General features: G+C 54.9%; 2 protein-coding genes across 6 annotated transcripts; one reads left to right on the top strand and one right to left on the bottom strand.

The window, feature by feature from the left end:
- The first annotated feature begins 8 nt into the window (after positions 1-8).
- Positions 9-9546, top strand: ASPHD2 (aspartate beta-hydroxylase domain containing 2). Of its 3 annotated transcripts, none has more exons than XM_087754561.1 (4): positions 9-149; positions 3445-4562; positions 7235-7348; positions 8587-9546. In XM_087754561.1, the coding sequence occupies exons 2-4, from the start codon at positions 3677-3679 to the stop codon at positions 8694-8696; spliced, it is 1110 nt and encodes a 369-aa protein (XP_087610687.1). In that variant the 5' UTR covers positions 9-149; positions 3445-3676; the 3' UTR covers positions 8697-9546. The 3 variants fall into 3 exon arrangements, with proteins under 3 accessions (XP_087610687.1, XP_087610689.1, XP_087610688.1); XM_087754563.1 differs by lacking the exon at positions 9-149 and adding an exon at positions 268-464; XM_087754562.1 differs by lacking the exon at positions 9-149 and adding an exon at positions 500-1132.
- Positions 9547-12458: 2912 nt separating this feature from the next.
- HPS4 (HPS4 biogenesis of lysosomal organelles complex 3 subunit 2) lies at positions 12459-27874 on the bottom strand. Of its 3 annotated transcripts, none has more exons than XM_087754985.1 (13): positions 27744-27874; positions 26724-26814; positions 26093-26236; positions 24962-25069; positions 24453-24569; positions 24230-24324; positions 22508-22580; positions 21758-21791; positions 21025-21121; positions 19635-20562; positions 16381-16513; positions 15365-15473; positions 12459-13791 (listed from the first exon to the last, which is right to left on the bottom strand). In XM_087754985.1, exons 1-13 carry the CDS (start codon positions 27782-27784, stop codon positions 13620-13622), a joined length of 2142 nt encoding a protein of 713 aa, XP_087611111.1. In that variant the 5' UTR covers positions 27785-27874; the 3' UTR covers positions 12459-13619. The 3 variants fall into 3 exon arrangements, with proteins under 3 accessions (XP_087611111.1, XP_087611112.1, XP_087611113.1); XM_087754987.1 differs by having other exon boundaries at positions 13664-13791; positions 15360-15473; XM_087754986.1 differs by lacking the exon at positions 15365-15473.
- Positions 27875-27931: the final 57 nt, after the last annotated feature.

The following is a 27931-nucleotide window of genomic DNA, read 5'->3' as shown; positions in this document are numbered from 1 at the left end:
CTGCCGCCCCGGCGCGGTCCCGGCGGGGGCGGTGTGGGCCCCTCCTGCCCGGGCTGCTGGGAGTTGTGGTTCGCGGCAGCGGCGGCGGCGGCGAGCGGAGCGGAGCGGAGCGGAGCGGCGGCCCCGCAACGGCCCGGCGCGGGCAGCAGGTCGGTACCGCCGCGTCCCACCGCACCGCACCGCACCGCACCGCGCGGCGGGGGGGCGAGGGCGGGGCCGCGGGGCGGGGAGCGGGGAGCGGTGCCCTCGGCGGGGAGCGCAGCCCGGCTCCGCCCGGCCGGGGCAGCGGGGCTCGGCGTCGGGCGGGCGACACGGCCGCGCCGGGTGGCACCACGGTGGCAGGTGCCACCGCCACGCTGGGTGACGTGACACCAGGACGGCGAGCAGCGCTGCCACAGCGGGTGATGCGGCCACACCGGTGACACCAGCTGACGCCGCCACACCGGGTGACACCGTCACACTGGGTGAGACCAGCGCGCCGGGTGACACCGCCGGGGTGGCATGCCAGAGGAAGGGGCGAAGCGAGCGCCTGCAGCTGCCTGGCCGTGCTCCAGCTCCGTAGTAGCAGCCGGCACCCTGCCTCACCCCAACACTCCTGCATCCAGAGGAGGCTCCTCACGCCACTCCCGAAGGCAACGCCGACAGTGCCGAGCTGAGGACAGCCCTGCTGCGCGTCCTCGTCGCCGCGGGGCCCATGGCCTGGGGATCCCGGCCGGGCTGAGCGAAACCCGCCTCCTCCAGGAGATGCTGGGGCCCTCGCAGAGCCACCAAGATGCAACTTTCTGCTGCATCGAAGCCTCTCTGCCTTCATTATGTAACGCCGCTGCTGCTTGGCACGGTGCTCGCCTCCACGTCCTGCACAACTTCAGTGCAATGTGGAATTGATTTCCACTCTTCTGGACTGGCTCGGCTGTTTATTATTAGCTGACGAGCCTTTTCTTGGATCTCAGGCCAGGGGTGCTTTATGTGACTACCTGGCTCGGTGCAGGGCCGTGGCACTGCATGCAGCCGGGCTGGAAGGGTGATGGCACCGGCCGGCCTGGCAGCAGGTCCTGGCCACACAGCATCCGCCAGGAGCGGTGCCAGTGTTTGGGGCCCTGCTCTGCCGCCAGTGGCACAACCCCTGTGGAAGGTGGGTTTGGGCAGGTTTGCATCAGGGCTGCCCGTGCCAGCGCAGGAGGCGGCTGCTGGGCTGGATCCCTGCCGGAGGCTCTGCCTGAAGCATCCCCGTGCAGCCCTGGGCTTGGCAGCCTGAAGGCTCCCTGGCTGCGAGGCTCCGGGGCCAGGCAGGCTGCACGTGGGCGTGGGGGCTTTGATCTCTTACTGCTCTGACGGTTTCCTCCTGATTTTCCCACTTTGAGGTGTTGACAGCAGCCCCGGGGCAGCAGTGGAGCCGTGTTTGTGCTGTGCCGCCCTCACAGGGGTGTGAGTGACTCTGGCTCAGGGACCCCGAGGCTGTCGGACCCCCCCAGCTCTGCTCCCCCTGTGCACTCGGCTTCTGAACGAGCCTGGCTGCTGCACTGAGGCGGCTCCCTGCTTGCCTGTCAGGGTGAGAGCCACCCTGAATACAGATCATGCCAGGGCTCTGCCTGCCTTCCCAGGCATACTCCGGCACCGCGGAGGAGCGTGGGGGGATTGTGCTGACCTCAGGCAACACCCCTGGGACCGGCTCCATGGCTGTGCCCTGGGAGCCGAGGCCTGGGCTAGAGAAGTTGGCGTGTCTGGAGGGATGCCAGCCGGTGGGGATGGAAAAAAGTTATCTTAAAATTCCCAGGAGGCTGTGACGTGCCACGTGGATTGCAGATCCTGGGACGGAGCATGCAGGCAATGTGCTACAAGGAAGTAGGATGGAGGGAGGTCGGCTGTGCGGGTGTTCCTCCCCTGGGTGTAAAACTGCCTGAAGCCTGGGTCCCCAGCCCTGCACAAGGTCCACAGCTGCAGGGTCAGGTCCCAGCCAAAGCTCTACCAGCTGAAGTGCATCACCATTGCAATCAATAGGGAAATGCACATTCATTAACAAGCTGCAGGACCTTGGCAGGGAAGGGTTTGGATGGCTTCCCTGGCTAATAAACCCATCCTACTCCTTCAAGTCAGTGCTCTTACTGATGAGCTCCCACGGCATCTTCCTCCCTCCCTCCCCCCCTTACCTGTATCATCCTTGTTTCACTCCTCCCAGATGGAGAGCTGTTTTCCCTGCAGCTCCTGCCGGCCTGCATCCCCCTGCCCTGCGCGGGGCTCTGCAGTGGTTGATGTGTCCAGAAGGTGCAGTCTGGGCGCAGCACTGGGTGAGAGCCTGTATCCTTCAGTCCGCTTTCGGTGCTCCGGAGCAGGCTGTGACCCTCCACATGTGCCCAGCCTGAGCATCTGCTTGGTTTGGAGATGTGATCCCGGGACACTCCCATTCAGCTGCTTTAAATGCCACACATCAGTAATTACAAGGCTGTCCTTCCATGCTGGCAGCGTGCCGTAGGCCGGGGTGGCTCTCGGCGTGCTTCCCAACCTGGTTTATGTTTTCCCTCAATTTCTCACCCGTTGCCTTGCCTGCTCTTCTGCCCCACTGCCTGATGCTCGGGGGTGCCCAGGGATGGAGTTTGGGGTGAGCAAACATCGTTCGTGGTTATGAGGAGTTGGAGCATCTTCTCTTTTTGCCGAGCTGCTTTCCCAAGAGCTGTGATGGTACAGCAGGACAGAGCTGCCCAGAGGTCATCGAAGAAGGGACAGACAGCGGCTGCTGGTTGTGTAGCGGACTCGTCCCCTGCCCGGGGAGGGAAGACAGGCTCTGCTTTTTGGGCCGGGCATGCGGGGCGTTGTGGCGGTGCTGGGAGCCATTCAGCTCCTGTGACCTGCAAGCCAGTAACCTCTAGTTGGTGAAATCAAACAAGCCAACCGCGACCTGCTGCCATCGCCCATGCCCTCACCAGGCTGGCTGTGCCCTCGCCAGGCTGGCCGAGCGCTGGGCTCCCGTGTCCCCAGAGGGCGTGGGCTCAGGCGCTGTCAGCTCAGTCTCTGGAGGGAGAGTCATTTCAGAGCATTTAGATAGAGGAGAAAAACTGATGTGCTGCGAGATAGGGCTGTTAAGTGTCTCTTCGCAGCTTTGCCCTGCTGCCTTATCAGCCAGATTTCAGGCATGATAAGGCAGCAATGGAGGAGAGAAATGGGAGAGAGAGTAGGAGGGGAGAAGGTCGCCCTGGGGCAGTGGGAACCAAGGGGCCTGGCTCTCCTCCCTTACCTTCCATTTGGATATTTGTGGAAGATGCTGTTGGGAGGGATGGGGGGTTTCTCAGCATGGGATGATGTTGGGCTCCTCATCCATCATCCCTCCATGTGGAGCTGGTGCCCCACACAGCCCCAGCATGCGGCCCCAGCTGCACCCTGTGCACTGAGCCCCCACAGGGACCCCAAGGAGAAACTGCCTCCCTAATGCCTCTGGGTTTCTTTCCCCAGAGCCTCCCTCCAGCGCTGCCTTTCAGGATGATCAGCCCAGGAGCGCCGGCAGGGACCCTCCAGGCACGTTGCTGCTGACCTTCGGCACTAGGACCCCCGGGCAGCCTGGCCACCCACCTCCCCAGGAGCTGCCGGCTGCTGCTGCCAATGCAGAGCCCCCGGGTGTGCAGGGGAGAGCCGCAGCTCTGCTTCCCCATGGCAGCCCCTTCCCCCCACGCGCTGGCTGAGCTGCATGGTGTGGGTGCCCCTGAGGACCACGAGGACTGACCGCCGGGCCCCCCTGCGCACACCCACCACTCGCTGCACCACCATGTCTTTGGAGTGGCTGATGGATTGGAGCTGGTCCCTGGATGGACTCCGGGATTTCATCGCCACTGGCATCCAGTCTTTCCGGGACTGTGACGCCACCGCCCTCGCTGCCGTCGCCTGCCTCCTGGTCCTCTTTGTGTGGTACTGCTACCATGTAGGGCGGGAGCAGCCCCGTGCCTACGCCACCGTCAACGCCCTGATGCAGAGTGCGGAGGCCAACGGCGTGCAGAACGGGTACGTCTACTGCCACTCACCCGAGTGCGTGCGCTGCACGCACCATGATGGGCTCAACCAGAAACTGTACCACAACCTGCAGGAGTACGCCAAGCGCTACTCCTGGTCTGGCATGGGCAGGATCCATAAAGGCATCCGCGAGCAGGGCCGCTACCTCAACAGCCGGCCGTCCATCCAGAAGCCAGAAGTCTTCTTCTTGCCGGACTTGCCGACCATGCCCTATTTCTCCCGGGACGCTCAAAAGCATGATGTGGAGTTGCTGGAGCGCAACTTCCAGACCATCCTGTGCGAGTTTGAGACCCTCTACAAAGCTTTCTCAAACTGCAGCCTCCCACAAGGATGGAAAATGAACAGCACGCCCAGCGGGGAGTGGTTCACCTTCTACCTGGTGAACCAGGGCATGTGCGTGCCCAGGAACTGCAGGAGATGCCCACGGACGTACCGCTTGCTTGGGAGCCTTCGCACCTGCATTGGCAACAATGTCTTTGGGAACGCGTGCATCTCCGTGCTGAGCCCAGGCACCGTCATTGCCGAGCACTACGGACCCACGAACATCCGCATCCGCTGCCACCTAGGTAAGTGCCCAGCAGGGGTCATCCCGGCTGGGTGTCTCCGCCACGGGCGGTGTGGGGGGCTGCAGCTGCACCTGGGTGCAGGAGCCCAGAAAAGGCCTCTTGCACCCCGTGCTCTCAGAGTTCAGCCACTAATTGTAGCCCCAGGGCCAGCTCAGGTGCCTGCTCTGCTTTGGCCTGAGGGAGGTTTTGGGGCTTTGGCGGCAGCAGCCTTCCCTGGAGAGGCCGGTGCTCTGTCCCCCCAGGTGCCTGACCTCCTGGCGTCGCCAGTTTGGCAGCAGGAGTGTTTTGCCTCCTCCTTCCACCAATCTGGAGGCGTGGGCTCGTGCCGGTGCAAGATACAGGGCTGATTTTGTGCGGGGGTCTCCGAAAAAACCCTGCTCTGCAGGCACCCCCACCTCCCATCATGGGATGTGGGGCAGCCTGGGGTGCTGCTCCAGGGACCGAGCTGTCTCCCAGTGCTGCCCCTCCAGCAGCTTCCCCTGTCCTGGGATTTCGGGCACAATGTGTGTGACACAGGCAGATGTGAGCGAAGATGCTGCTTTGGTGCAAATCAGGGGTGGGGGGTCCCGGGGTATCCCCTCCGGCGGGGTGAGCGCTGGGCTGGCAGCGCAGCGTTCCCCGCCCTGCAGGCACCCGGGATGGGGAGAGCCCACGCGGCACAGATGGTTGGGACTCTGCCGCGCTGGAAGCGGCACAGATCGCGCCGGAGGAGGCACCGCACGGGCCCTGCTGGCAAACACCGAACACGCTTGTTCAGCCAACTCCTCTTGGGTAAACACACTCAGGCGGTGACTGGCCATTTATTTAGAATGGCAATCAGTCTTCAGAGCTGATCCGAGGAGCTCTCCAGGCCTGGGGAGCCACTGGGAAGCCAGGACCTGCCCTTGCTGGTGCCAGGAGGCAGCCCACCGCCTGGCCGTCGGCTCTCCCTTCTCTCTGGGGCACTGGGGAGATGGGCTCTCCTTGCAAGGGGCTGAGAGCGGTTCCTGGGAGGGGGCAAGTGAGGCGAGGTTCAGACTGGCTTGCTCAAACGCACCCTGCCCCGGCAGTGTGGAGCTGGGGCCAGCCCTCCAGCTGGAGCATGCACGCCCCAGGGAGATGAGCGATGCGGCTCATTCCCTTGTCCTTCCACGTTTTCCAGCTCCATCTGCTCCAGGGCTGCTGGCCCTCCATCCAGGACACGGCACCATGCCCGGGGCACGCCGACGGGCTGCTCGTGGGCTCACCGACATCTCCACCTTGGTGTTGAGGACTTGGCTCTTGCCATGCCCAGGGCATGGATGCGTTTAAGAGACAACCAGCCCTTTCAGGCCAGCTTGCTCTGAACAGCCAGAACAGCTGTCAGCGTAGCTGAGTCGCTCTTTAGGACTTACCCCAACCCTGCTATTGCTCTGCTGAACACACAGGGCCAAGCACAGGCACCAGCTCTGCCCCTCCGAGGGACAGGGCAGCGTTCCCCGGGGTGCAGGTGCGATGGAAAGGCTGTGTGCTGCTGCCCACCGCCTCCCCCGGCTGCTCAGCTCCCCCTTTCCAGCTGGAGTGTCTTCAGCTGAGACTGTTGTGCAGGGAAATGGCTTTGGTTTTGTAGGCTTTGAAACATCCGTTAGAAAAGCAGAGTGGCTTTTTTGTGCTCCCAGCTCTCCTGGGCAGCTGGGAGTCCCTGCTGTGCTCGCTTGGTTTTGGCATCGCTGTGAGATCCATTCCTGCTCGTTTGCTGCATCGTTACCATTTGCAAGCCACGTGAGCCCTGACCCCTTTCTCCACCATGGCTGTATCCTCGGGGCAGGTTGACTCTGCACCAGCTCCAGCAGTCCCTGGCACTGCGGGGTGTGACATTCCTGATGCAGGGGGTGATGTGATCAACCCTCATCAAACTGGCCTGACTTGCCCTAGTATTTAAGGAAAAGACCCATTTTATTTCTAGGATTGTTCTTCTTCATGTGGCCTTCACAGAGCCTCATCCCGTATGAGGGTTTTGTGACCCTCCCCTGAATTTCTGTCCTTGCAGCTGCCTGGTGGGGGATCGATTGGCAGCATCTCGGGTGGGGGACTGAGTGACAAGGCAGATGTGGAGTAATGCAAGGTCAAATGGGGAGCTTGTGGCAGAGTCAGGAATTGAGCCCATTTCTCGAGTCCCAGTGCAGCATTTCCTCCTACCCCAGCCTTGCTGTGGGCAGGGTAATTGCAGCAGAGCTGGAGGAAGGAGAGGGCAGGCTCTACCTTTGGTCCTGAAGCTAGAAAACGCACCAGGAAACTGGCTTCCTATGTACACCCCGTGTTTGTGGGCTCCAGGGACTTGAAGGCCCTTCCAGGTGCAAAAGAGAGTGCCCACAACTTGTTGGGGTACAGCGAGTGGCTGCATGGGGGTGCCCTGCAGCAGCTGAGGACGAGAGGGGCAGGAGGGAGCGGGCAGGGGAGCAGGCAGGGGCTGAGCTGCATCAGGCTCGGAGTTCAGCTTGCAAGTGCAGTGCCAGCTTTGTGCATGTTTTGAACCCTCGACTTTGCCATGCACTGAGTTCAGCACAGAGTGCTGCTGCTGCTGCTGCTCTCTGGAGGGAAGCAATCCCTCGGCAGCAGCATGGAGCTCGCTGTTTGCATTTCAGGGCTGCTGCCTTGTCCCAGGGAGCGCAGCACCGCCTGACCCTCCCTGTCCTCTCTCTTTGTGCCTGAAGGTCTGAAGACACCCAGCAACTGCGAGTTGGTGGTGGGGGGTGAGCCTCAGTGCTGGGCTGAGGGCCGCTGCCTGCTCTTCGATGACTCCTTCCTGCACACGGCGTTTCACGAAGGTAAGCACAATGTGCGGTTCATGGGGCCTCGCAGCCTCATCTCGCGCCGACGCCAGCGCCAGGGGGCCGGGGAGGAGCAGGCAGTCAGGGCGACTGTACCTAGTCCCTTCTCCTGCCAAGGCGTCTGCAGGGCAGGAGGCACCTGCATCCCGTGGGGGTTACCCTGCTGCTTGGCTTGCACTGGAGAGGGCAGTAGCCCCAGTCCTGGCATGGTGGGGCTTGCCCATCACGCATGCTCCCTGCTGCTTGAGGGTGGTGGAGCATCCCAGTGCCCCCTGCCCAGTGGAGCTCCTGGAGCCCCACCTCAGCTTGCCCCAGGGCTCGCTTCTGTCCTGACTTCCTCGCAGCCCTGCAGCGCTGCTGCAGCACCGGCAGCCCGGCACGGGGCCTGGTGATCCTCTCCCTGCCACGGCAGCCAGCATGGACAGGCTTCCCTCATCCCCCAGGGCTTTGCAGGGCGGTGCAGGCTCCGATGCTGACAGCCTTGGCATCCTCTCGCCCTTGCTTGCGGCTGTGCTGCTGGCTGCAGCAGCCCTGTTGCAAGGCAGCAGCTCAGCGCTGACACACCACCGGCGCCTTTGTCTCCCATGCAGGGAGAAAAGCTCCGTGCCGGCCTGTTTTGTTGCCTCTCTCCATCACTGATGGAGGGTGTTCCGCTTCAGCTCTCCTGGATTAACCGGTATTAGTTGCTGATGGCATAAAAGCATCAAGCATAGCTGTTTTACGCAGGAGAGCGTGTGTAGAGAGTGGGAGAACAAAAGCTGTTGCTCCCACATCAACCCTGCTGTGGAATTGGGAAGCGCAGCTCAGTGCAGAGCTGCAGGGCAAGGAAGGCTGGAATAGCGCAGCAGCAGCTGCCTGCACAGCTCCAAGACACAGCCGCAAGGAGGGCAAGCTCAGCATCGTGCCTGCTGCCCTGCAATGGGAAACCTTCAGGTCTGATTGTCCAAAGCAAAATCAGAGCCCTGGCAGGGAGGACCATGCCCCGTGCCAGCTGCTGGAGGCACTGGGCTCCCAGTAAGCAGATATTGTTTACTGGGGTTGCACCGGGCAGACGCCTCCACCCTGCCTGGTGCAGCTGCAGGCTGGCTCTGCCACTGGGCACATGCTGTGCCCGGGGTGCAGGCAGCAGCCTCCCCGGGGTGGAGCCCGTCAGCCGTGTGCCAGGGCGAGCCCTGGCCTCTCCTGTGGGAGCAGGGCAGGAGAGCAGCCTCACCCCGTGCTTGCATCCCACCCAGGTCCCCCGGAGGAGGGTCCCCGCGTGGTCTTCATGGTGGACCTGTGGCACCCCAACGTCGCTGCCGCGGAGCGCCAAGCCCTTGACTTTATCTTCGCCCCAGGACGATGACGGCACTGCCTGGTGTCGTGGGTTCGAGGGCAGCCGGCGGGCAGGTGGCCGTGCCGGCTCGGCTCCGCCGCGGGTCCAGCGCCACACGCGGACGCCTGCCGCACTGGAAGCTTCCTCCCAGCACACGGCCTCGGGGTCCTCCCTCCCGGGGGCTCTTGTAAATGGAAACTGCGACGTCTATCAACGCCCATCTCTTTCCTTCCATCGTTGGCTTCAGGGATTATTTTCCAACATGACAGCGCATTGCCTTTCCTCCGTGGTTAGCTGCAGCACCACTTGTATGTGTTATGTTGCTACTGTGTTTTGCGGTGTTCAGAAGTAGAGTAACAAAACCAAGGGTGTTTGTTTGAATGTAATAATGTAAAACTTCTTGTGGTCATCAAAAGAATCACACACACACACACACACTCCCCCCCAAACCAGCAAACCAGCCAAACAGCCCAGCGCTGCGCTCAGCCTGCCCCTGTCCCGGTTGCAGTCCCCGGATGGGCGGACAGATGGACACTGGGGGCTGCAGCAGGCACAAAGCACCCACCGGGGAGGGGCTGCCCAGGCTGGGGCAGACAGGGCAGTGCAGGCAGGGCAATGCTCTGCCCGCAGAAAGCTCTTGCACCACAAGCCCAGGGGCTCCCGCTTCCTCCCTCGCATGCCAGCAGCACCCCGGCACGAGGCTCCCCGGCCCTCCTGCCTTGAGAAACCTTTTTGCCCGATGGGCAGGGAGAAGAGCACGGTGCTGGCTCCCGGCTGCCCTCACAGCTGCAGGTGCCCCCAGCCCCAGCAAGCCCAGGAGCACCCCAATGTACACCCTGTTGAGGGGACAGCACACATCGAGCCCTGCTCTTTAATTTGACCAAGGGCGTCATCAATTGCCTAAATCCCCTCCTTGCTTTATCTGCAACCTTTGGTTTTCACAGCTCAAGCTGGGAAGCCCCTGCCGGGGCAGGGACACTGTCTGGGAACGCAGCACAGGGCTTTTGTTTGTCCGTAGACAAAGGCCAGGGAAGAAAGGAGGTCACGCTTCCTTCTGCTGCTCCATCTTCTTTCCTGGAGCCATGGTGAGCAGACAGAGGCAGCTCACACATACCCGACAGCAAAGAAAAGGTTTCCAAAGGCAGGGGGTGTTTAATTCTGCAACCCAAGGAACGAGCCCTCCTGCCCGCCCAGCAGCCAACACGCTTTTCCTGAAGTCGCCCAGCATCCGGGGTTTGTTTGGGGGCTTTGGGGTACAGAGCTACTGTACGGTTTATAACATGCTACACGTGAAGCACAGCATGCCGTGGATGCTCACCACTGTCCTTGTGACTCTGGTTGGGAAGCGGCTCTGCCAGGCTCGGTGGCCTCGGCATGGCTCTGGGAACCTCTCGCCTCCGCGCCCTGCCTGGGAAGGAATGCAGCCCCGCTCCCCTACAATTTCTTTACAGATTTTTCAGTGATTAGATTGCAAGATAAGGCAGAGATTTCAAATACATCCAAGATATTTTTTACACCTGTCTTGTTACAGAATATCTGAAGTGCATGATTTCTACACGCATTGACTACCTGGAACCAGACCCTGAGGAAGCAGGCTGGCTTGGTAACTGTCTTACAGTTTGGTAACATTCATACAGTGGATAAGCAAAGATTATCAATAAACAGTTGTGCTGAAAACAGAATGGGCTCTGCCTGCTGGTGTAACTATTCCAGGGTCAGGCAAAACACTGAGGAGTTGGGTCCTTACCCCCGCGGCTTGGCCAGCTGCTGGTGGGGAGAAACACGCTGGAAAAGCAGGAGCTCCAGGGTGCGAGGAGGGGATGGGCCCAGGCTGAGTTTGCAAGTGATATAGCAAGCGAGGGTATTGCTTTAAAATACCTGGCCCCGTGGCACTTCTGTCCTGACCAGTTACAGCCTCGCTGGCCCGGATTTCACCCTCAGCCCACACTGCCGAGGAGCACAGGGAGTATCTGCTGTGGATCTCCCTGCACCTACCGCACCCCTCGGGTGCAGGCACCGCAGAGCCAAGCAGCCCGCGCAGCCCGCAGGTTACCGCCGCGCTGCCTGTGCCCAAGGCAGCAGAGACCCTCACCAGTCAGCAACACAAACAGCCGCGGAGCCGCCTGCCCCCCAGCTCAGCACGCTCTCCAGGCTCCGCAGCAGGGGCACCAGCCTGCCAGAGAGTCTTCAAATAAACCATTTCGGAAAACGCTTCCAGCTGCCTGCGCTGACGCATCAAAGGCAGCAGGCAACTTCATCAGGAGCAGCTCTTGGGCGCAGGGTGCTGGGCTGCCACTCAGCTCCTGCCCAGCTGCCTGAAAGCCAGTGCCCGACATCGCCCTGAGCATGGGGCCAGTTTGGCGATGCAAGAAATCCCTCGGCGTGAGGCCCTCGGCCCTCGTTAGCAGCACTCTCACCCGCTCAGACAGGGCACAGCCAGTGCAGCAGCTGCTCCTCATCTTGTTGTACTTGAAATGACCAATTTTTAAACATCCTCTCTACAACGCAACCATTAAGTCAAGGGCCTGGAGCTCTTTGCTGTACAAAGACAACTTTCCTCTTAACGATCAAAGGACAGAAATAGGTCTTGGTGGCCAGATGCAGTTCAAGAAGCAAAAGGGAATGAAGCCACCCCAGCTGTTCCACTGCCGACAGACGGCACAGCAGATTGTAGTGGAAGATTCCTGACGACAGCAGGCAAAAGCATCTATTTTGTGCTTTGCTGCTGTGCCAAAACTCCCTCCTGTCCCTCTCAGGCTTTTCCTTCAACTTCTTTGTGTTTCCTGATAGAGCGCACAGCCACTTTCCAAAACACCCAGCTAGGAGACAGCAGGATCTCCCTCGGGGAAGCGGAGCAGTCTGGAGCTGCCTCGCAGCCTGGCCTGCTGTCTCGCTGCTCCTTCCGTCCGTCCCAGGCTTCCTCACCTCCTGAGCATCGCAGAGGGAACCTAGGTCAGAGCTGCCAAGTGTCAGAGACAGACAGAGCAGCATCTAACCGAGGGAGCCTCTTGCCTCAGCGTGTCAGAGGAGCCCAGAGCACCATGAGAGGGCTGGAGCATACAGCTGTCTTTCCTCCTGCCTTCTCCCACCGCCTTGACCCTCACCTACATGGTGCCTCTCTGTGCTGCACTCCAGAACCAAAGCAGCTCATCCATAACTCAGGGGAGCAGTGCCTTACTCTGTGCCCCCTTCCGCACAGGTACCACTGAGGCAGGAGGTCTCCTGGATGGCTGTAGCTCAGGCTTTCCAATGAGGTTTCACATCGACACTGCCGTAAGCTGATAGACAACTGATAGCACTTTAGTGCAGAGCAGTTCCACTCCTATAGTCCCCACGAGGAGGACAGCAGGAGCAGGGATTGTCATCACACAGCTCTCCTGCTGCTGAAGCACCTCCTCAGCTGCCAGAGCTGGAAGCCAGACGGCAATCCATGCCCAGCCACCCCCGGGGCTGACAGCTGCCTCTTCCACTGAATTTCCCAGCCAAGGTCTGCAGAGGAGCCCTGCAACAGCAGAGCTACCTCGGGAATTGTCTGCTGTCAGAGTGGAACAAGAAGTTGTGACGATGGTGACTTCACTGTGTCCAGCTCCTGGGAGTGCCCTGCATCTGCTTACCATTTCAGGATAAAGTAGCTACTTTGCAGGAGGGATGGAAGCAACAGGCACTGCCTGTTCAACCCCACCAGTGCAGGAACTAGCCCTCGGCAGGGAGCAGACTAGGGGTAATGGGTCACCCAACCCCAAACCCTCACACCAGGAATCACAAACACGACGACCAAGCAGTAAGTGGGACTCTGGCCGCTGACACATAGCACTTGGATGAGTCTTGGAGACTCTCTTTTATTTTCACAGTCACAGTGATGTGTGCGTATGTAACAGCAGCAGGCTTTGAAACATGCAGCACAGTCAGACGCAGGTATCCATCACTCAGGTCTAAGCCACCGTCACCACCAATCCCCCCCCCAGCCAGCCACTCGCAGGGGACACGCCATCTGTCTGAGCAGCAAGAAGACAGCTGCAAGGAGCTACAAAACATCTTTGGTCCCATTAGTTTAAGCGGCTCCCACTTGCCTTTCTGGCAACAGAGCATAGACAAATCGAGGAGGAAGAGCAAGGAGGTGAAACAAGGTCCTCCAACCGGAGGGAGGGGAGGAAGCAGAAGGCAGAGGAGCAGGCCGGAGGCGTAGTGCATTCATACCTCTGCCATCCCCATGGCCCCTCGCGAGGCCGGCATGTTACAGCTGCGTTGGTGGGCAGTGGGGAAGGCAGCACTGTGCTGCACAATCACTGATCAGGCACCCGTGGAGGGACAAGGATCTCCCAGATTCAGCTACAGTATAAAAACCTCCTGACAGCGCCTGTAGGAGGATTATGAGTTTTGCAGCACTTGTTCTATTCCAGTTAGTCTGAAAACACGCAGGCTCTGTTAATCAAGGTAAGGCATTATGTCGTGGCAGGGGATCATTTCTATAGATTAAGAGATATAAATAAAGCCCAAGTCTGACCAGGGCAAGTGTAGGCACAGAACTCCAGGCAGATGCAGTGTCTGACTGACATCTCTGAAAGCCAGTATTGCCCAGCAGCCTGGTGTCTGTGTAGCTTAGAGCAAGAAGAGGTTTTACTTTAAGTCAAGGCACTCCAGGAGTCTCTGCCAGTGGCAGCAGCGCACCACGAATAGTCCTAGAGTCAATGTAAACCAAGCACCCCAACACAGCTATTTTCTATCTGCAGTCTTTGGTAAGTGCTAATGTCAACAATACTCTGCACTAGCACAAAACGTGCTGCAGGAACAGGGAAATAAGAGTGCCCCTTCCTCAGGGCAAGGCAGGCTGGAGACCCCATAGATGTAGCACAGAGCCTCGTGCCTCCTACGGAATAAATGGCTTTGAGATTTTACTTATTGGAGATGAACTAACTTTCAGCATGGGCTGAGACACGTTGGTTCTGCATCAGTTCAAAGCAGGTTCACTCCATGCTTCAGCAGCTTTTGCTTGGCCTTGCTCGGCAAGCTGAATGCACTGTCATGAGGGTTGGGAACGCCTGAGTTGCGGAGCGGAGCACCCAGCTGCTGGAAGTAGGTTTCCTGGACAGGATTCCGGCAGGCGTACACGGCCGTGGAGGCGTTCCTAGCAGGGCAGGAGAGAAGGCAGTGGTCAGGATTTACAGCTTTGTGCAAGATCCCCTCCAACTCACCAGGCTGGGCATTGGGATGCTTGTGGCACTGGACTCCCAGCTATTGAGAGGGACTTTTAGGTCTCAGCAGAGCAACAGAACACAGAGCTAAAATAGGCACCAAAACCCTGCAGTGTATTACCAGAAGGCCACAGGGAACCAGACCCTCCTTCTCAAGGGCCCTGGCATCCTAAAAGAGAAAGCATCATATGTCACATCCCCTGGGACCTACTCAGCAGCATTAACGCCCATGCATGTAGCCATCCTCTGAGTATTTCCCTTGCTGGCAGACCAGCCCAGTACATCAAGAGCTGGTAGTTAAATACTCCTCATGTCTAACACCCCTTCTTTCTGGGAGGAAGCTATCTCACTGCTGCTGTCCATAAGCAAATCCCAGCACAGCACCCTCGCAGCAGGAACCATACAAGGTTGTTTAGTCACCTAAAGCTGTGTGATGAAGCTCAGACAACAGTCAAATACTGTAACCACAAAAGCTCAAGCCGTTGATTAAAACGTACCACTCAGTATTTACCTGCAAGAGGGCTGGCAGGGAGTGAAGCAAAGGGCTCTGCATTCCTCCTTGACGGAGGAAAGCAGCAACTGATATGTTTGCTGACACCCTTCTGTGACAACTCTCCATAAAAGAAAGCAGTTTTAGTCATGTTGTTACTCAGCCTGATTCACACATGGAGCTGCTTTTTTTGGGGCAACACAGAATACGCCAGCTTAGCCAGTATAGGATTTAAGGAGCCAGTCAAACTAATGCTAAACAAGGAGTTCTCCAGCATTGAAGTGTATGATTCACATTCCCTTGGCAAGCTGTGTCAGAGAACTGAAACCGTGTAATTCCCAGAAGCATCTTTATTTCATCATGTTTTGGACAAACAAGCACAGCCAGGCAAGCGGAATCTCTGCACACTCACAACATAACCGTCCTCCCCAAGATCAGCTACAGAACAGGGGGAGTGCTGTAGCACAAGATCAGCTTCAGCCACGGCTGTGTGGAAGGGCTCTGGCTGTGATAAGACCATCTTGCCTGGCGCATTACAATTGAGTTTGCCATGCACATTACAGTGTGTTTCCAACCCAACAAGCCGTGCAAGAAAACAAAATCTAGGTTGCCAATTCTGGGTGCCTTTGGCTCACAGCCGAGACACAAATTTATTAGGAACAGCTATATTTAAAACTGTGTCTTAGAACCTTATGGTGCCAGGAACTGGCAATATTCTAGCATTATATTTTAATCCAAACCCGTGGCACAACTCTGCTGTGCCTTCAGTTCACTCGCCTTGCTGCCATCCTAGGCTCTCAACACCCAGATCACACTGCAGGCAGAATATTAAGTAGCCCACATCTAAAGAGCGAACTTCAGGGAACATGGCGACACGACTGACCCTTGGCAAGAGACACCGGTGTGATTACAACACGTGCCAAACCTCAGCCAGCCTTAGGGTTTCCTCCCTCTGCCTATTCTGTGTGCCACACAGCACTCCTGTGCCTGGAAGAGGAGGGAGTTACACACCTTACCTAATTATCATTTCTGAGGCAGTCGGAAGCTGGTTGAAGTCGGAGTGGATCAGCGTAGCAGCTCTCAGGAAGTGCCGATCCAGAGGGCCAGGGGTATGGGGCAGGTTGGCTGCAGAACAGGAGTAAGGGGTGTGCGTTAAAAGCCCTGTAGAGGAGCGTGCCCCCATTTACTGAGCAGGAAAAGGCTGTGGACCTCTCCCACATCCCTGGACATCTACAGAACAGAGACTGAGTGATACCCTAAGCCCCAGTGTGACCTCAATGACATTAGTCAGTGGCTTGCACTGTGCTCAGCCATGCACAAACAAAAAGCCTGGTGTACCTTTCCACCCCACACATCAGAGGGGTGACAAGAAGGCCTGAGACCTGGGTTACCTAGGCTCACTGGGGTTTCTCTCTTTCCCTAAAGCACTTCTAAGCTGGAGAGAGGTGGGACACTGCCCGTGAGGCTGCCAGAAAAAGGGAAACATTAGAATGAACTGGAGCAATACATGCATGGGGCTTTCTGCATGTCGATGGTCTACCCATTGATCCAGAGCAGCAGTCTCCAAACTGCTGGCTACTACTTGTTCCCAGTTCCTGCTTCTCGTAGCCAAAAATGACTGACAAGCACTCTCTTGTACAGTGGGACAAAAGGCCATCACACCAGGGATGAATGAAGTCAGGGGGAGGGAGGTCAGGTTTGAAGAGGGTGTCGAGTCCTGTCCTCAGACCTAGCCCTTAGCAGAACCCCAAGCAACATCCTTCTGAGCAAAGCACCAGTGGCAGCTGCTCCATCTCCCAGCGCCTCTGGCTCTCACCCAAACAAAGCGATCAACAAGCTGTCAGCAGATTATAAACTCAGAAAAGACAAAGCTTCTTCAATAGGGCCTTATATCCAGGCTATTTGCTAAGAGTTATAGCAAGCAATGTTTCAGAGAAGTTGTCTGAAGCATGAGAAAAGGTTACCATAAACCCTGTTCTCCTCCTTATTCCCTCCTCCGAAGCAGCTGCTGTTCCAGAAGACGAAGGCTTACCTGTGAGAACGTTCTGAATGCAGTCGTAGTGAGTGAAGCTGTAGGTTGCCTTGGCTGAGGAAGAGGAGTCTTTGGGCAGAGTCTCCCTCAGATGAACCTCAAGGCCATTTAGAGAAGCCAGACTGCTGTGGTACTGCAGAGAGGGCAAAAAAAGGCAAGTGTTAGAGTAGATGCCCAGCTTTGCCTAGACTTCCAAGGAGGTACCGGTGGGAGCCTGGGTGACGGAGGTTGATGACAAAGAGACCAGACCCCTCCACACTCTGCTGCCCAGGCTCCCACCCAGGAACAGTTGGGAAATTTGGGCACAGAAGAAAGAAGTCTCACAGCTTACAAGTCAGTGAGACGGGGAGTCAGAAAAGGGCACTCCAACCTGAAAATAAGCCATTAAACCACCTGATGCTATTAATTACAGGAAAACACAAGACTCCATTAATTTACCATCAAACAGTACTTTCCAGGGCTCATTTTCACATCCTGGCCATGACTTTCAGCCACAGCAAGGAATATTCCCTTGCCTACCAGCCCTTATTACACCAGGCAGAAAGTACAACACGGGATGCAGCTTTCCACGCTTGGGCTGGATTTAATGGCCTGCAGCATTTCCCGCAGCACTCTCCCAACACACGAGTAAATCTTCTAATGGGCACCCAGCCTCTGCGCTGAGCTTCTGGCCAGCTGCAGACTGCAGGCACTGGGCTATCGCCAGAAGGAAAAAAAACAGAAAAGCCAAGGAAACAGCCTCACCTGTGGGGTAACGACAGGCCCAGCATGGAGCAATGGATTCACGCAACAATGCAGTAACACAAAAGCTAAGCTGCTCTCCTGACTGGACTTCCAGCAGCCCAGCTGCCCTGGCCGTGCTGAGGCTCCCAGGCAGCAGGCAGGGCTCAGGCAGGGCCGAGAGGGGCCCTCCGGCAGTGCTGGGAAGATTAACTCCATAATCTTCCAGCCTGCCCGTGTGCTTTCCTCTGCCACAGAGAGGATCAAGCCTCCACTCAGCACGATGGCAGTGCCTGGCCTACCCTTGACCCCCCTGGTCACGGAACAGATTTTCTTTTCTGTGCAGTGAAATGAAGGGATAAGACCTTAAGACAAGGCAGGAGGTGAGCCTGAAAGCCTCCAAAGCCTCCTGCTCTGCAGGGAAAGCCTGTATTGGAAACTGCTCTCCCAGAGGGATGATCGGTACCGCCTGCTGTTCTCAGCTGCACAAGTAGCATATTTTACCCTTCTTTGGTGTCATTCAGGGGCCTCAAAGCGTTCGACAAACATTAATTATAACTAAGCTTTGACATCCTTGAGAGCTGAGGGTCATTTTTAATCTACAGATAAACAAAGGAACAGACGAGCTGAGGTTACGCCTCAAATCCACCATGCCGCCAGCAGCAGAGCCCAGCTCTACCTCCTCGAACAACACTCTTCCTCCAGGGATGATGGGACATGCAGTGCCTCTCTCCTAAGAGATAACAAACACTTGTACCCAGAGGAAGGGTGTAGTCAGAAGAATCCAATCACAGCCAAAATCCAAGCTGTGTGAAAGTACAGTTTTGCTAAGATGAGATCCAAAGCAAGAGTATGTGAGTTGGAAGCAGCATGTTTGGGAAAAGAGGAACCTGACTGGAACAGGGCTTTGTCAACCCTGGGGCAATACATAAAGGAAAATCGACTGAAATGCGATGCACCACTGTCAAGCAGTTGATCTTGAGACTTAATGAACTGAATGACAAATTGAGCCAGGCTGGGCCCACTGCTGGCCTTGCCCAGGCACGTGATGGGAGGAGGATGTGCAATGTGTCACCAGCAGAGCTAACCCCCGCAACAAGGCATTTCACACACTAGCTACATCCTTCAGAGGCTCCTTCTCATGGCAGGTCAGACATGAAGCAGAGCAGAGGCTGGTTTCCAGCCACGGGTACCGCACTGCCTCCGAGCACAGCAGAGCTGCACTGCCAACTAGCCAGACCTGAGTTGCCACCGGAGGAAACCCAGAGAAGCTGAAGGTACCTGTGCAATGAGGACAACCTTCAGCTCCTGAGAGCTCCTACCTGCCTGTATCCCCCTCTCTCCCCGCAACCGGAGGAGACACGGTAGAGTGGGAGTCGTTGTGCAGCTGCCTGTTTGAAACGAGCAGAAAGGGGACAGAGGAATGTGCCACATCTGGTGCAAAAGGCCAAGGCTGCACCTCCTGGCCTCTACTGATTTTGCAGCAATCCCTTGCTGGGCATGCCAATCCTCACATGCTGTGCAGAGGTGGCATCCCTCTGCTTACGGGGGGGGGGGGGGGGGGGTGTGTCACAACCACAGCCTCCGAGTCCCCGAGCTCGGAAGTAAAAGGAGTAACCTTGAGGCTCTGCTAATGCTGGGAGCGAGCATTTATCTGAGCCTCCCTCCACCTCCTAGTCTGACGGTTAAAGAAATTAGGTTGTTCCTATGGCAACTGGCATATCAAACAGGCCTCTGCAGCTTTGACTCAGCTCCCTGGTAGGGAAGCAGAGGCCAGGCAGCAGCTCTGCAGACTAATGCTTCACCCAGGAACGCCGGGGGCCGGCACGTCCTTCCCCCACAGCCCCATTAGCTGCGCTGCAACGCTTGGCAGGGCAGCCTGCGTGCCGAAGCAAATCCTGCAGCAGAGTAAATTGGGATTGCTCTGGTACAGCACCTATTTGCAGTACCCAAATGGCACCCTTTGCTCTGGCCCCCAGAGAGCAGCTCCAGGGAGAAGCAGGCTGGGGACGCAGACAGCCAGACTTTCACGTAGAAAGGAAATGCTTCAGGGACTTGCTGCCAGACACGTCTCCCTGGTGCTTCCAGAGTAAGAAGCTGTGACACGCAAAGAGGAGGTGAAACAGAGAACAAACCTTGCTTCCCCAAAAGCACTAAAAAACTGACGGTGTTTCCCAACAAATCCCAAATCCAGCACAGGCCTTTGGCAGCCTGCGGGGCTGTCTGACGGTCACACCTACACATTCTGCTCCAGCGCTGGCACTGACAGACAACAACAGGCAACAGGAGTCGCTTGTGAGACAACGCTCTCACCTCTCAGGCTCGCTGCCTGACGTTCGTGAACAACCTCCCACGTAGCTTTGGTTGTGGTGACGAACCCTAAGCCAAATGGCTTTGCCTTGTGCAACACAGAGCAGGTGAGGAAAGAGATGGGAAGCGCGATCCAATGCTCACTCTTCAGTTGTAACCCCCGTCCCCACCACCAGACAAGCAACAGTGAGTATCTACAGGTGCGGAGGAGCTTTCCCACTTACCACATCTTCAATGGAGCTCTGGTCCTCTCGGAGGTGATCTTCAGCCAGCAGGGAGAGCACAAGCCCCTTAATACAGTGAACGTACAAGCTCATTTTAACTGGTTTGCACCGTTTGCCTGACTCCACACCAGCCTGGGCTCCCAGACTGTCCACCTGAGGCGGCCAGCCACTCTCCCCGCTCCTGGGACAGTGCATGTTCTCTGCTGGGTCACTGGGCAGACCCTCCTGAACCTCTACAGCTGGCAGCTGACTCCTGCTTTGGAGGTCTGATCGTACAGCAGTGGCTGGACAGTCCCAACCCTGCACATTGCCACCAGCTGCACTGCTGCTTTCTCCAGAGACACTGGTTTGGCTCATAGTCCCTTGCTTGTCTTGTTCACTTGATTTCCTTCTGCTCAACTCTTGGGCAGGAGAGCAAATAGCTGGACTGCCACTGGTTGCAGGATAACTTTGGAAACTGCGTTGCTCAACATCAGAATCCACAAGGGATTCCCCCGTGCTCTGACTCGCCTGCTCCCAGGCGTAAGGGTTTGGAAAGGAAAAGCCTTCCAGATACGGACCTGTAGTTTGAGCACATTCAGCAGTACGGAGTGTGGAAGGGCTTGGCAGCTGCTTCGTGTCTCCCTCTAATGGGAAGGATGCTTTTCTACTGAGCTCTGAGCTTTTGTTGTCTGGGCTGCTCAGTTTTGCAGTTGGAGAATTCTTTGTACTGGCTTCCATTTTGGGGAAGCCCTTCAAAGGACCTGTGTTTGCAGGGCCTGATTGCACAGCATCTTCTGGTGCAGCTGTGCTTGAAGCTTGCTCAGGGGACTCCTGCACAGAGATACTATTCAGGTCTTGGTCTTCACGAACGCCTGTTGATTCTGAAACTGCCTGGGGGCAGAGAGTATTCTTCTCTCCTCTAGGGCTTTCTGGGGACATGGATGACCTAGCAGGAGATGACAAGTTGATTAAACTACTGAGTAGAATCTGTTTGGAGTTATTACATACCTAATAACACTATCACCTCCTGGTAGTGTTCAATTCTCTGCTACAAAGAGCATCTACCTTGGAAAAGGATGGGCTAAGGTCTAACACAGTTGAAAAGCACAGGCCTCTTACACTGCAGACTCCTGGGAACATTACTCCCTTACAAAGCACAAAGGCAGCACTGTGAGCTGAGAAACAACAGAACATCGCAGTTGGTCTTGGGAAACAGTTCTGCTTTAGGCTGCTTCACAACAGAGATATGGACACCACAAATTCCGTCCAGCCTGAAAGACCTCGGGCAGCTTTAACAGCCAGATGACGGAGTTTGAGTTACTATCGGAGAAAACAGTAACAATGGCTAGCGAGGACACAGCGCGACATGTTAGCAAAAGCCTCTCTATGCGTCAGATTGATTTCCTACCTAGTCATCCACTCCACTGGAAAGTCTCGGAGCACTGAGACTTCATCTTCTGTTAGGAATACCGGGATGATACAGACACCCTGCGGCAACGAAGAATCTGCAAAAGCAATGGAGGTTTGAGGATTAAATTAACATGCCCCAGCATAAAGAACAGAAGCCAGACTCCATCAGCCCAAAGGCTTCTGTGGGAGGAAAAGGCATGCTATCATCCCGTGTCCTGGGTCACCACAAACTGACCACGTCTGACTAGGCAGCATTTTCCCATCCTCCTCATACACTTAATGCACAGTTAAATTTTCCCTTAGTGTTTTTTTTTCTAATCGTCCTGGCAGAATATCTATAAACTGATGCTCAAAAACGATGACTGAAGGTTTGGACTAAAAGCATCAGCCATCTGTTTTCAGGGCTCCGTCAGTGGCCAAGTAGGCACATGGATAACTGGAATTAAAGCAGGCGCATTGGGAATCTGCAGAACTGACAATTAAACCCAAAAGAGCAAACTCCTTTGCTTAGCCAAAGGAAGGAACTAGTTCTGATTACACAACACCCACTGGCACATGCTGACTAGTGGCAGCAACACCCTCAGGGATATACTCCTGCATCCAGCAAGAGCTTTGACGTGAATCCCAGAGAACCAGCTCATGCTCTCACTGCAGAGAATGCAGCCCCGGAGGGCTGCCCATATGCTGCTGCTGTGCACTTGGCAACCAGTACTCTGCAGCTGGATGCTCACCAGGCTCCCGCTGCTCCTCACCTCCAGGCTCACTCTGAAAGAAAAGCCAAGAATCAGCTCTGTGGCATGACTCAACACTTGCCATCGGTGCCACCAGGACATCTCTTCCAGCCTCCTCAGCCTCCCTGTGACTACAGCGGGCCCCAGACCATCCCCTTCAGCAAATGCTGTGACTCATTTACCATGCTGGGCAGTGATTTGTTCCTTAGGTAGCCCTCAAAGTCCCTCTTGGGACTTCCCAAGAACCAAAATACACCTGAAAGCAAGGACAAATACCACAATTTGCCATTACTGCCTGCTCAGGATACAAAAACTTGGTTCACCCAACCAGCGTAAGAGCAGAGTCCTTCCTCACATCTGAATATTGATGGCTTTTTTGTAGAAGATCTTGAACCACATACATTACTTTTGACAAGTTTCAATGCAAACAAAAATTGATCTATTTTCCACTTTCAGACATTCATTGTGTGTATATTTAGCACTAAATACCTAAACTTGGGTAAAAAGCTAATCAAAACATCACATAGATGAGAACTCATGAATTCAGTAACTTAAAGACCAAAATAAAAAAAATTCTTAGTGCCAAAGTCTTGAAACCTTACTCAATCATAACTAATAAAAGCTTTTTGCATCAGCATCAATATTTGTCCTTCCCAGTAATGGCACATGTAAGATCTATGTGACAAGAGCTCCCACACCGCATCCTTACAAGTGGGTATCTGCATGCAGGGAACGTGTTTAGCAACATACCTGGCCTGGAGACTCATTGCCTTGGAGGAGAACTTTGGCAGTGAGAGGAGGTGGCAGCTGGGTGCTCACAATCCTAAAAGGACAAAACAAAGTCTTCCATGAGCAGACCGTCATTTCCTGAAGCTCAGCCACAGACGCCCATCACTCAATGCATCAGGACAGGCATAGCCAGCAGTAATGCTCACACCAGACTTTTACTTGTACTCTGAGCAAAACTGACAGTGCTGCAGGGCCCCATTTCACAGCTGGGTGATCTCTGGGGGAGCTTCTAAGGTTCTACTGCACCCACTTCGCCCAGTCCTGCCAGATACTCTGCAAGGGTTGAAGGGCCAGCCCCGACACGGGCTGGAGCTAACACATTGCCAGACAAGAGGAACATAAGCTGGGTGACCATCAAGACTCTTGTTTTCTTCTTTTCTTTGGGTCAGTTCCACTCTAAACTCAGGAAAACCACCTGCTGGCATTTACTTTGGGCCAACAAATCTGGTTTTGCTGAGTCAAGACCTAAGATCCATACAGGCTTCCTGCCACTCCAGGAAGAGCTGTGGGCAGTGGAGAAGATTTGGAAAGACTAGCACTCAAAGTACTGCAGCACAGGCCCCTTGGATAGGGCTTCCAAAGGTATTCTTGGTCTTTCCATTTATGTCTTGTTGAGATCCACATTCTGGAGATTCTCCAAAAGACTCTAAAGGAAGAGAAGTTTAACTCAAGTACAAAGCCCTTTGCAGTGTTGTAGTAAGATTCAGAGTTCAGAGAACTCAAGAGATATTTTTTCACCAAATGTCATCAACCAGATAGATCAGCGATCCAACGAGATACACACACTGGTGATGGGCAGACGCAGGACAAGGCTCCATTCTCAAGTCAGACGTCCGCTTCCACTGTGACACGCTGCCAGCATTAAGGTGCTGCAGTGACTCATGCTCAGAGTTCTGCCTGCACATATGAGATCATTCCCTTAAAAATGCCTGGCCTGCCTCTGTCAGACCTGGAAAGATGCACACATTGTGGCATATTTCCAGCGCTCATAAAAGGTGCTACAGGAACCATCTATGCCAAAGGAAAAAGGTGCTTGAATGTTATTGCCAAGAAATTCTCAGAATCCCCCACCACCTGTCTTTCAAGGCCACCTTTGAGGCCTTCCTTGATGTCATTCAGTGCCACATCCGCAGCATCTTCAGCTATGATTGGTTGAAAGAAGCCAGCATTTCTTGTGGGAAATTCTGGCTCATCCTTCTGTGCACTTTCTACCAGTATAGACGGTGGTCCTGGTCAACAAGTCAGTCAAAAATACATACATACAGACATACATGCGCTGCATTTGCAAGACTGCAAAGAGTACATTAAAGGGGAAAGAATAATATTCACATGTCTTTCTTTTTCTTGGTGACTTCCACCTAAAAAGCCCAAGAAGTTCAGTCTTCACATCCTGCTGAATATCAAAGACAGCAGATTACTACTAAAACCCAAACTTTGAATTTCTGCGTGCTTCCATTTCTCCTACTGATAAACACAAATAACCATTTATCCTCTTTGAAACACACCAGCAGACGGGGATTACCTTGCCTGAAGCATTAATGTTCCCGTCATTAACAAACAGCAGCCCTGTGTGTACAGCTAGTGCCCTGGCTCTGCTCCCTGGATGCACTCCGGGATCACAGCCCTGGGAAAGGGCAGATTTAACGTGCAGGTTAACCCTTTGGGTAATGCCTGGTTACTTACAAGCCTTTGTAGAGAATGCAGCCTGCCAAGACATGGGGAGACCGCTGGCAAGTTTGCAAGATGAGAGTTGCTTTCAGTAAAAGCAAGGGATCCACCTAGACAAGGAGAACCACAAGAAGTTATGCCAGAGAATCCTGGGAGATGCTCAAAGCAGCAAATAAACGCAAAAGCATTGGCACTAAGGCAGCTCTAGAGCCAGACACTACAGAGGACAGGCTTTTACCTTGGTTTTGTCCAGATTCCAGAGAGAATTGAAAATCCTGTGGAGGTCACTGGTGTTTTTTTGGATATGTTCAATATATCTGTCCCACTGCCTGCTCAGTTCCTCCCGAGAAAATGCCTGCGGACAACAAAAATTGACATGGCTGTCACTGCACAGGCCTTAATGCATTCAGGATGGTTACAGGCAATCAAGCTGGGACAGTACCTATAAGTGACAAATCTTGTGAGGATAAGGAGGAAGATGATATTGAGAGGAAACTGCCTTAGACTGAGCATCTACGAAACTTCTGGTAGACACCCACACTACCTGGGTGCAATAAGGAGGATGGGCCTGTACACTGTCCCAGGTCCCGATTCTGTGATACGTGAGCTTGCTCTGACCCTTGCAAGTACGAAGACAGTGGAAGGGAACATGCCAGCACGTGTGTGCCTGGGCAGAGCTCGGCCAATACGGGAAGGGTTGAATATCTTTCCTAGGCAGAAACATGACAGCTGCTGATCTTTAATTACCATGTAGGCACGATCCACAGGTCCATTGTAGAAGGTGAAGAGGCTGATCAGCTGCTCCAGAAACCGCCTGCAGCTGACATCAGGGAGCTCAACGGCACAGCCCAGAACCTTTAATACAGAAGGCCATGAACGAAGAATGTTTACTGACAAAACCCAGGCACAGCAGGTGAGAACAACTCTTATCACTTTCAAATGAGTATCAAAGGTATGCAAGCAGCTCTGTGGCAGGCAAACAACCCCCAGGTTCACAAGTCAGATGAAAAGCAAATTCAAAAATACCCACAGAAGAACCCTGCCACAGACAGGATAAATAAATGATACCAGAAATCCAGCGTTTTAGACACACTCCCTTCCCACGTTAGATGACCCAGCTTGGTGCTTTAATAGCTAAGAACCTTTTCCTGAAGCTAAATACTTAAAAATACTCAAATTAACTTGTTATTTACAGTGATGAAGATGCTTCATTTAGTTTTTGAGTTGCCGAGAGAAACAGAAGCACGAGGCCTTCTGCCTCAGAGAGAGTTCAGTGAGCCTGAACAGCACTGCCAATTAAATAGGTCTGACCGGTCTTAGCCCAGTTTCCAGGGGATGGTTTGGGGCATTTTTGTCACGACTCTGCTGCACACTGTTCTTTATATACTAAATGTCTGTTGACACTGACAAAGCTCTGCAGCAGGGAATGCTGAGGGTTAGAAGGAAAGAACAGACTACCAAATAGGGAGACTGAGTCCTTATTATAAACTACAGCACACAGAATCCTGTTCCCAGTCATTGCCGGTAACCCACGGATACACGTAATGATGCAGAGGCCAATGCTTTACAGCCATTGCCAGGCACATCTTAAGAAAACACGTTGGGTGTGGACACAAATGAGGTACCTGAAGCTTTCTACAAAACAGCTGAAGTAACTGCCATGACACAAGCTTGTAGGCTGTGGCAAACAAAATTTAAGCTACCTTGCAATGAAAAGTTGTGCACTGCAAGTTCTCACCTGAGCTCTCCCCAGGTGTATCTGTGTGCAGGCCATACCATGAGGGGGGGGGGGAAAAAAAAAGCCCTCTTTGTTTGATAAAGTAGTTCAGACTCTCACAGTTTTAGCTCTGCAATTGCCTCCGCATCTCTTGAACTCACCCACAGATAGTCTCCATCCACTACAACTGCAAACTTGAGCTTCCTCAGGCGAATGAGACTTGGAGGAACTCCAGAAATCTCAGTCATGCAGTGCACCACTCCGGCAATCTGTCCGCACAGCAGTTCCTGCTGGTCGGGGAGAGTCTGTCGAGGAAGGCAGGGAAGAAGGAGTTTGTTTTTTTTTCCTCTCTTTAAAAGGGCTTGGAAAAAAAAAAGTCACTACTATATTCAGGTATAAATAAAAATTAATTACAAGTTCAATTCAATTATAAATCAAATGCTGTAGCACAGGCAAATTTCTGGGGAAAAAATAATTGGACTGCCTTTTTTCAGGCAGCACAAGGGCTCAGAGCTTATTTAGGGGCACTTTCATCCCTCATGTGTATTTATTCACATCACCAGAACAGACCTGGACTCTGCTGGAGGACGCTACTGACCAGCATCCACAGTGAGGGAGCAGAGTGCAACACCGCCATGCCCAGCCAGTTCTAGTTGCATGAGTTTTCTTAAAACTTTCATAAATACTAAATAAGAATTAACCCAAAGCTCCACCTGGAAGCCCATCCATTCCTAAACCAGAATTATCAGCACTGACTCACAACACAGGCACTGAAATAAAAGCAGACGTTACCTGAGAAGGATAAAAATAACAAATCCCGGCACTTGTAGGATCTCCTTCTTCTTTAACCTTTGAACCATCATAAAGGAAAAAGTAATTCCACCTAAAAAAGCAAAGCATTGACAGAAATTACTGCATGTTTGAAAACTTATGCTTCTCCTTCTCCTTTCTATTATTTCAGGTAGAGCAACAAAAGGTTATTACAAATGAAGAGAGACGTGGTTCTTAGATAATCACGCTGAGTTTAGATGTGAAAGCAGCACAAGAAGGGCCCCACGCTATTACACTTGACCGCTTTTGTGGGTTTAAGACAGATTCTATAACTCCGCAGCTAAGACACGAGGAAGGAGATACGGACTCCTGAGATATTCTCCTATCCTCAGCACACGGAATAATTATCAGTAAGCATTAACCATGACCAGGCCAAACGGTTCCCACAACCTGCTGCTTCTAATTTAATTCCTGACTGTACACGACAGGCCTCAAGGAGCGCAAGAGGGAGGCTTCCTTCACAGGATGGCCTATATCGTAATATTATTTCAAGGATGCATGTATCTAATAATACTTTTTTAGCCACTCCTACTAGTAAGCAGCTAGTTACAAGCTTTGCACACGAGAGCTCGCCAGCAGAAACAGATGAAGTCTGGAAGAAAAGCCAGAGGCAACTCAAAAGGTGAAACTGAAGAACACAAGTTACTGCCTGGCCAAGGAAAAAGGGCTGAATCCGGCCTTAGACCGCCTCTGCGCGCTCCTGGAGCGATTCACCGGAGAGAGACGAAGCCGTGGAGCCCCGCCTCGGCTGCCAGGGGACCCGGGCGCTGCTCCCGGACGCGCTCCATCCGCAAGCGGGGGCAGCGAGTGCTTCCCCGCCAGAAACCGGACAAACGGGGCAGCAGCGGCCCGCAGCCCCGGCCGGGCAGGAGCAGCGCCGGTGGCACCTCGATACCGAGGAGACGGCGGGGGGGGGGAGGGGGGGGGCCACACACGGAGCGGGAGAGCCCCACGGCCGCAGGCCCGGGGGAAGGGGCTCACCATGGCGCCGAGCCGGGCTCCGGCGCGGCGGGGCGGGCCATCGGTATCGGGCTCCCGGCGAGGCGAGCCCGGAGCGGGGCCGTCCCTCCGGCGGGCCCCACCGCCACCGGCGCTGAGCGGCCCGGCCTCCGGCCGCCGCTTCCGGGAGGCGGCCCGCCGGTCCCGTGACAGCGGCACGTGACGGCCGG

This window comes from Nipponia nippon, unplaced genomic scaffold, assembly GCF_047370975.1.
Source record: "Nipponia nippon isolate SJK-2023a ecotype South Korea unplaced genomic scaffold, ASM4737097v1 scaffold_18, whole genome shotgun sequence".
Taxonomy (NCBI): domain Eukaryota; kingdom Metazoa; phylum Chordata; class Aves; order Pelecaniformes; family Threskiornithidae; genus Nipponia; species Nipponia nippon.
The sequence above is the reverse complement of the archived record's forward strand: the minus strand, read 5'-3'. Positions and strand labels throughout refer to the sequence as shown.

What these genes read in the sequence shown, in the direction of transcription:
- ASPHD2 (XM_087754561.1), top strand. Translation starts at nt 3,677, where the DNA reads ATGGTGTGGGTGCCCCTGAGGACCACGAGGACTGACCGCCGGGCCCCC. An exon ending in CCGCATCCGCTGCCACCTAG is followed by an intron (nt 4,563 to 7,234) that starts GTAAGTGCCCAG and finishes TTGTGCCTGAAG; the next exon opens with GTCTGAAGACACCCAGCAAC. An exon ending in GCACACGGCGTTTCACGAAG is followed by an intron (nt 7,349 to 8,586) that starts GTAAGCACAATG and finishes CATCCCACCCAG; the next exon opens with GTCCCCCGGAGGAGGGTCCC.
- HPS4 (XM_087754985.1), bottom strand. Translation starts at nt 27,784, where the DNA reads ATGGCCCGCCCCGCCGCGCCGGAGCCCGGCTCGGCGCCATG. An exon ending in GAGCCCGGCTCGGCGCCATG is followed by an intron (nt 26,815 to 27,743) that starts GTGAGCCCCTTC and finishes TTGCTTTTTTAG; the next exon opens with GTGGAATTACTTTTTCCTTT. An exon ending in TGAGGAGCAGCGGGAGCCTG is followed by an intron (nt 21,122 to 21,757) that starts GTGAGCATCCAG and finishes TTGCTTTTGCAG; the next exon opens with ATTCTTCGTTGCCGCAGGGT.